This window comes from Crocuta crocuta, unplaced genomic scaffold, assembly GCF_008692635.1.
Source record: "Crocuta crocuta isolate KB4526 unplaced genomic scaffold, BGI_CrCroc_1.0 scaffold271, whole genome shotgun sequence".
Lineage (NCBI taxonomy): Eukaryota > Metazoa > Chordata > Mammalia > Carnivora > Hyaenidae > Crocuta > Crocuta crocuta.
Genome location: NW_027527824.1, coordinates 4,637,727 through 4,645,495, shown reverse-complemented (window position 1 = coordinate 4,645,495; position 7,769 = coordinate 4,637,727). Strand labels below are relative to the sequence as shown.

At 55.4% G+C, this 7,769-nt stretch overlaps 2 protein-coding genes across 2 annotated transcripts; one reads left to right on the top strand and one right to left on the bottom strand.

The window, feature by feature from the left end:
• The first annotated feature begins 2,484 nt into the window (after nucleotides 1-2,484).
• Nucleotides 2,485-5,261, top strand: RNF26 (ring finger protein 26). Its single transcript, XM_077776846.1, has one exon. The coding sequence runs from the start codon at nucleotides 3,044-3,046 to the stop codon at nucleotides 4,343-4,345; it is 1,302 nt and encodes a 433-aa protein (XP_077632972.1). The 5' UTR covers nucleotides 2,485-3,043; the 3' UTR covers nucleotides 4,346-5,261.
• Nucleotides 5,262-6,954: 1,693 nt separating this feature from the next.
• C1QTNF5 (C1q and TNF related 5) lies at nucleotides 6,955-7,768 on the bottom strand (the record flags this gene model as incomplete). Its single annotated transcript, XM_077777783.1, has 1 exon — nucleotides 6,955-7,768. A coding segment is annotated over one exon (459 nt), but the record flags the coding sequence as incomplete, so codon positions are not given.
• Nucleotide 7,769: the final 1 nt, after the last annotated feature.

Here is a 7,769-nt window from a genome sequence, read left to right as displayed (position 1 = left end):
TTCTTTAATATTTTTAATGTTTAGTTTTGAGAGAGACAGAGTTCGATCAAGGGAGAGGCAGAGATAGAGGGAGACACAGAATCCAAAGTGACTCCAGGCTCTGAGCTGTCAGCACAGAGCCAACACAGGGCTCAAACCCACGAACTGCAGATATTGACCTGAACCAAAGTCAGACACTTAACCGGCTGAGCCACCCAGGCGCCCCTGAAGCCCAGCACTTCTTTTGCTTTGTGTTCACACGGTAATTTTCGGTTGTTTCTAGCTGAAGAACGGAGAGCATTTTGTAATATAGCAATTCATTTGTCACACGAATTTGGGCCACACGTAACCTCTGCCTGCCCACAGCTGGGTTGCCAGCTGAGTCATTTGAAGTGGCTTTGGCGAGTCTCAAGTCGCTCAGAGGGGAGGCTTTGGTCCCAAACAAATGGAAATACTGTTTTAGAGGATCCTGCCAATTCCAAGAAGGTCTTTCTTGGTGTGGAAAGCTAGCTGGTTAATTGCACACAGTGTAGGCACAGGAAGTTTTCTGAGTTTGAATTTGGACATGTTGAGTTTGAAGTACCATTGTGATAATCAGGCACTGACTATGTCCAGGAAGCGCTTGGAACCTAAACTTTGCAAGAGAGATTCGGGCTGAAGGCACAGAATTGGAAATCATCATGTAGAGAGGAGGGTCCATGAAAGAATGGAGGAAGTGGTCACTGGTATCAAGTGCTGCAAAAATTTAGATTAGGAACACAATAGTGTTCACCGAACAAGGAAGATTTCTGAAGAGAACAGGTTACAGGTGGGGAGATCAAATATCTTGAAGGGGAAGTGGGTATATTCTCCAAGATTTGAAATTGGGGGAAAATGCACAGTTTGACAATAAAAACATCCATAACAATAACCACAACAGACCATGATCTGAGCAGGAGGCTAAAACAAATCTTTATTTGTTCTCCCTTTTTTAGGGAGGTTAGCATTTTGTGGGGGTAGAGACAGACTATTCTGTAAAATCAAATAAAAAAATAGGAAGTTGGAATCTGATGGCTAGAGAAAGGGAGGGGAAATCCCAAGAGGAAGAGGAAGGGAAAAACATGCCTCAGGGAAATCATTAAGGTGGGGCCTGACAGGTGTGAGAGAGAGGCTGGTGCAAAACCAGTGGAGTTTTAGAAAACGCAGTTCCTGCATTGCAGGGTAATCTGCAGTAACCCTGTGGGGACCCTACGTCTCAGTGAAGGCTTGCTGCACACCTCAGCTTTCTGTTAGTTGTGCTTTGGGGAATGAGGGATTCAGGTCATGTTGGGGGTTGAGTGGGTGAATGGGGACAAACACTTTCAGGAGTCCAGGTCAGAATGGAGATGAAGCATTAAAGAAGCAGGAAATTAAAGCAATGGTGACCAGGGGAAGGGTAAGACCCCCAGGTATCCTTGGCGTTAATAGAGAACATCAGGTTTGGTTTCCCAATGTATTTGGGGTGGGGTCTCAAATATATTTTGAATATTAAAGGAAAGGATAACTTGTTGAGGAACCTGGAGCCGCGCAGGTGTAGATATCTAACTAGAATGTTCAAGTAAGCAAATTAACAGGGGCTAGTGTAGGAAGGTGAGCTGTTTCTTGTCTGTGGCCTCCTTTTCTTTTTTCTTTTTTTTTTTTTTAAATGTTTTATTTATTTCTAGGAGAGAGAGAGAGACAGCGTGAGCAGGGGAGGGTCAGAGAGCGAGGAAGACACAGACTCTGAAACAGGCTCCAGGCTCTGAGCTGGCAGTCAGCACAGAGCCCAACGCGGGGCTCGAACCCACGAACCGTGAGATCATGACCTGAGCGAAAGTCGGACGCTTAACCGACTAAGCCACCCGGGCGCCCCTGTGGCCTCCTTTTCATAATGACAATGAGGTAGTCTAAAGATGCCGAGAAAAGCTGATGGCGCCAGAGGAAACCGTTTGGAATAGCATCTTGGGAATGCCCTGTCACCATCTGTTGGACGGCTTGAGGGCAGGCACCCCTTTAAACATTTTTTGTATTCCCAGTGTATTTGCAGGCACTCAGTAAATGATAGACTAAACGAATGAATGAACAGAGGAGGACGAGGCGGCGAGTCTGAGGAGGATGTGGAGGCGGTAAAATCCCAGAGTCCGGCTCAGAGGCAGTAACCATCAACCGCACCGAAAACGTTCACGATCTGACCGATCTGACCGAGGGCCAGGAGCAAGAACAGTTCCCGTTATCTGGCTCAGTCCAAAAAGCCTGCTCCGTTAAGGGGCGGGACTAGGAGGAGGGCATATGCCACTTCTGCCCGTCAGCTGACCAATCACTGCCTCAAGGGGGCGGGGACTTGAATCTGTCTCCGCCCTTTCCTCTGGAAAGTAAATACGTTCGGGCCCCGTTCAAACAGACCAATGAATGCTCGATGTTTCCTGCCGTTGCTCCTCAAGGTTGGTCGGCGTTCGTCGTCCCGCCCTCCTGGTCACACTTTTTGCCCCACCCTTTCGCACACAAGATGGCGGCGCCCAGCGGAATAGAGGCCGCGTTTGGGATTTGCTGAAGCTGACTCCCTTTCTCACTAGTCCTTTGGACGCAAAGAGCCGCGAGCCCCGAGGACGGGGGCCGGGCGGGGACAAGGGTACCTGCGTAGCTGGACCGCGAGCCCGCGCCCAGCCTGCGCCTCCCCCACCCGGCCCCGGCCCGGTCCCATCTGTTCCCGGTCTCTTCTCGGTCTGACCCACTGCCCGCCCGTGGTTCGCCACCACCAGGCCTCCAAAGCTGAGATATCTCCTCCAGCCCGGGCTCACCTCCACTTTAGAGATGTTTGGCCTCTTCTCTTCCAAACGGGCCGCATTCAAAACCGGGACTCCTGGACCGGCACCTAGTCCCCTTTCCCTCCACTGAGACTCCACTTCGCTCTAACCCACACCTTCCTCTGATTCTTGATTCTCCCTGGCGTGGAGACTGCTCACTTCCCTCCCAAATTAATCTCTGACGCCCTCAAATATTGTCAACCTTGACACGCTCCTCAGCCGGGAGTCAGACTTCCTTTTGGATTAACCTCCACAGACCTATCATGGAGGCTGTGTACCTGATAGTGAATGGGGTGGGCCTTGTCCTGGACCTGCTGACCTTGGTGTTGGATCTCAACTTCCTGCTGGTGTCCTCCCTCCTGGCTTCTCTGGCCTGGCTGCTGGCCTTCATCTACAACCTGCCACACACGGTACTGACTAGTCTTCTGCACCTGGGCCGCGGAGTCCTGCTTTCGCTGCTGGCCTTGGTGGAAGCCTTGGTCCGGTTCACCTTTGGGAGCTTGCAGGCCTTGTGTACGCTGCTGTACAGCTGCTGCTCTGGCCTGGAGAGCTTAAAGCTCCTGGGGCACCTGGCCTCTCACGGGGCACTGAGGAGCCGGGAGATACTGCACCGGGGTGTCCTCAATGTGGTCTCCAGTGGCCATGCTTTGCTGCGCCAGGCCTGTGATATCTGTGCCATTGCCATGAGCCTGGTGGCCTACGTGATCAACAGTCTGGTCAACATCTGCCTCATTGGCACTCAGAACCTTTTCTCCCTGATGCTGGCCCTGTGGGATGCAGTGACGGGGCCCCTGTGGAGGATGACAGATGTTGTAGCTGCCTTCCTAGCCCACATTTCCAGCAGTGCTGTGGCCATGGCCATCCTCCTCTGGACCCCCTGCCAGCTAGCGCTGGAGCTCCTAGCGTCGGCTGCCCGCCTCCTGGCCAGCTTTGTGCTTGTCAATGTCACCGGCCTGGTGCTGCTGGCTTGTGTGCTGGCAGTGATGGTGACCGTGTTGCACCCGGACCTCACTCTGAGACTGGCCACCCGGGCACTCAGTCAGCTCCACGCCCGGCCGTCTTACCACCGGCTGCGAGAAGATGTCGTGCGGCTCTCTCGCCTCGCACTGGACTTGGAGGCCTGGCGCCGAGTCTGGAGCCGCAGCCTGCAGCTGGCGACCTGGCCAAGCCGAGGAGGGGCCCCCGGGGCCCCTCAGGGTGGCCTTAGGAGGGTGCCCTCAGCCAGGACCTGGCGACAGGACACCCTTCCTGAAACCGGGCCCAGATCAGAGGCAGAAGAGGAGGAGGTCAGGATGGTCAGAGTGACAGCTGCCCGCGGCCGGGAGAGGCTCAACGAAGAGGAGCCTGTAGCCGGGCAGGACCCGTGGAAGCTGCTCAAGGAGCAAGAGGAGCGGAAGAAGTGTGTCATTTGCCAGGACCAGAGCAAGACGGTGCTGCTTCTGCCCTGTCGGCACCTCTGCCTGTGCCAGGCTTGCACTGAGATCCTGATGCGCCACCCCGTCTACCACCGCAACTGCCCACTCTGCCGCCGGGGCATTCTGCAGACCCTCAACGTCTACCTCTGAAGACTCCTTCCGTGTCTGCCCACCCTTCCGTGCTCCACGAAGCCACCTGTGCTAGGACAGCTTTAACACCTGACCTCTCCATTTCTGACCTGAATCCCCTCCCACCCCCACAGCTGTCATGCCAAGCCTCTAAGCCATTCGTCCAGGACATTGAGATAGGATGCTCTGGAAGACTGTGAGCCGGGTGGGGCAGGGTCACAGCTTTTCCTTACCCAGTGGGTCCCTGTGATGCCGGAGGTGGTGAGTGTATCACTATGCAAGGCCCCGAGGCTGCTGTGGACTCCCCTCCAGGTCGCCAGGGCCCATCCAGATGCCAGCCTCTGGGGCTCCCCCTCTGTGTTCTGGTGTTCCTGTTGGGGGTTTGCAGGTCCTCTCCCCAGACCCTCCCCATTTCCTCCCCAGCTTCAGCCACAGCAAAGCAGTCATTTGGGTATTTTGGCAATGCAGGGGCCTTGGAATGATCTTGAACCTTTGCTTTCAGCCAGAACACCTGTGTCCTGGTAGGCCTTGGGGATAGTATCTTTCAGGTGCCCTTAGAGCTACCACTTCTGCGTGTCTTGATCTTATGAGGCCCCCTCCCAACCTGATAGGATCAAGGATCCTAACAGCTAGGGTCAAGAGTTTACTCCTTGGAAGGTGGGTGTCTGCACCTGGCTTTGGGACCACATGCCCTCTGGCACCCCAGCTCCACTGGGAGCCTTAGGAGGGATAACCAGATTTCTACTACCCTTTCCACTCCCCACATCACAGAGAACATTGGCGTTCCCCTTCTGTTTGTCTCTCCCCGGCCCTGGGAGGGCAGACTGTGCACATTTCACTAGGGTCCAAATATGGAAGGGGCCAGCCCAGGGGCACACAGCTCCCTGCTGGGTCTGTCTGGCCCAGTTTCTAGTGAATAAAGTTCTTTTGACAGCTCTGACCGCCTCTGTGTGCATCCTTACAGGGGTGAGCAGTTGGTCAGGCTGACTGATGCTGTGGCAGGGTCCTTTGGTCCTGTTGGAGTCACTGTGGTCTGGGGAGGACCTGGTTGGGGGAAGAGATCAGATAGGATGTGAGTACTGTGCCTCGGGGAGAGCCCATGCCAACTGTGGCCGAATTAGCTTTCACTACCTCCTATTTGTGCCCTCTCACACACCTGGCTTTTGGAAAGCCCTCTCCATCTTTTCTATTTTTGCCAGAATGAAACCTTAGTACAGAGGAATTGTGAATGGCTTCCCAGCCTCTCTGGTGCCACTCTTCCCAGGAGGGAATTTGGGGTTCTTGCTGCCTGGAGTCCAGTCTACCCTCTGGTCCCTGGAGGAGCTGGCCCTTAACTTTGTGTCTCTTGGGCTCGAGTGAGGCTGTGAGGCCTCCTGGTGGAGAGCTGGGAGCTGAAATCCAGGACCTGAGCCCAATCCCCTCGTTATATCTGCCCTCACATGACCAGCAAGGAGGAGGGGGGGGAACATCTGCCCTCACATGACCAGCAAGGAGGAGGGGGGGGAACTCCCCCACAATTGTATGTTAAATCTAGGCGCATAATGCCAGGGGCAGCCTTCTGGAAGCCGTTTTGGGTGGTTGGGGGGTGGGGTGGAGAGGAAGAAAGGGTAGGTCAGGAAGAAACTGAGAAGAGGCCCCTCTGCATTCTTGGGGGTTGAGAGGCTGACTTGATTGTGGGTCTGGCAAGCCCTGGTTTGTTAGTCATTGGATTGGGGGTGGGGCTGGGGCTGGCTTCTGAAGGTCAGAGGAGGGGAACCTTGAAGGGGCTTTGTGGCTAGCCTCAGACTTAGTGGCGCGGCCCACCCAGGCTATGCTCAGCATGGTGGGGCAGTTTCCCACAGGCATCTTGGAGTTGGGAGGCCTAGGGAGAGCTTTCTCCCTCCTTCCCCCAACCCTAGGGGAGCTGAGCGTGGGGAGGCTTGGCTCCTTCCAGTCTCTGTTTAATGTGAGGATAAACATTTTATGAGAGAAGATAAACTTCCAGAGCTGGGAGCAAAGGACCCCCTTTTCCTGCACCCCCATCCGGAATTACATTGGCAGACCTCAATACGCCCATCCTCCCCCCAACCATCCTAGCAGGCATGAGCTCTAGCTACCCAGGGTCATGGCTGTATTCTGGGGCTGGAGCGCCCTCTTGTGGTCAACTCAGAAATTACTTATCTAGCCACCCAGGAACGCACCACTTCCCTGGAACGGGGGGGACAGAAATAGCGGGCCAGTCATCTAGACACCAGGCAAGCAGCCAGAGCAGACACAAATGCAAACCCCGGGCTCCTTTTTTGTTGACCAGGGCAGGGGTGTGTGTGTGGTGAAGGTAGCCCCCGCCGCGTTCATAGGACATCTTTGAGTTAGGAAAACGTGGTCAGAGCCCCATGCTAGAAGGCCACCTTCCGCAGCCGGGCACTCCTTTTCACATCCCACACTGCTTAGGGGCAGCTCTATGGAGCGGCTTCTCCTTCAGCTGGGTCTGCATCCTGTATCTCATGCCCCACGTCTCATCCAGCCCAAGAGCCCTTCCTTCCGCTACCCTCCCTCTCCCCCTCACCATCCTCAGATTCAGGGCATCCGCACCACTTAAAGAAGAAAGGCTGAGTCAGTAGGAGGTTTTTTTTTTGTTTTTTGTTTTTTTTGGGGGGGGAGTGATTTATTGAATGATCTCTGAGAAAAGGGCCCAGGAGTAGAAGGGATAGGGAGCACCCAGAGGAAGAGGACACCCCAGCTCCGGGGTGCTGGGCCAGAGCAACTGGGCGGCCCACACCTGCCAACAGAGAGTGCGCCTTTGGTTTTGGGCAGAAATCCAGCCACTGCCCACATTGCCAGCCCTGATCTCAGACAGCCTCTGTCCCCGTTCTCTGCCAGCAGCAGGACGGAGTCATTCACAACATTCCAAGGCGGGGGGGGCCAGCCCTCCGGGATCTGCGGCTGTCAGAGTCACACCCTCCTCCCCTAGGAGTGAGAGAGCGTTGGCTCGCTTTCCAGGGGGCATCAGGCGAAGACAGGGGAATTGTGCCAGTCAGAATACACCAGAAATCCCGAGAAGGTGCTGTCTGTCTTGATGCTGGCATAGATGCCAATGTAATCACCCACGCCCACCTGCACCCACACCTGGTCCTCTGGCTCCAGCCTCACCATGGCGCCCCCGGAGAGCGAGGCGGGCTTGGGCCACCCCCCAAAAAACTGGAAGAAAGAGGCGATGGACTCGCCATTCTTGACCAGATCGAACTGCAGGCTAGCCCGGTAGACGGTGGCATGGACCGCGAAATAGTAGACCCCGGGCACCTGGCAGGTGAACTTGCCGGTGGTGGCGTCGTAATGTCCCTGCTCGTTCACCAGCACGCGGTCGAAGGGTAGGGGCGCGTCCGATGGCGGAGGCACGCGGCTCTCTGAGCGCTTGGCGCTGAAGGCGGAGCGCGGAGGTACCGAGCACTCGCCCGCTGGGCCGGTC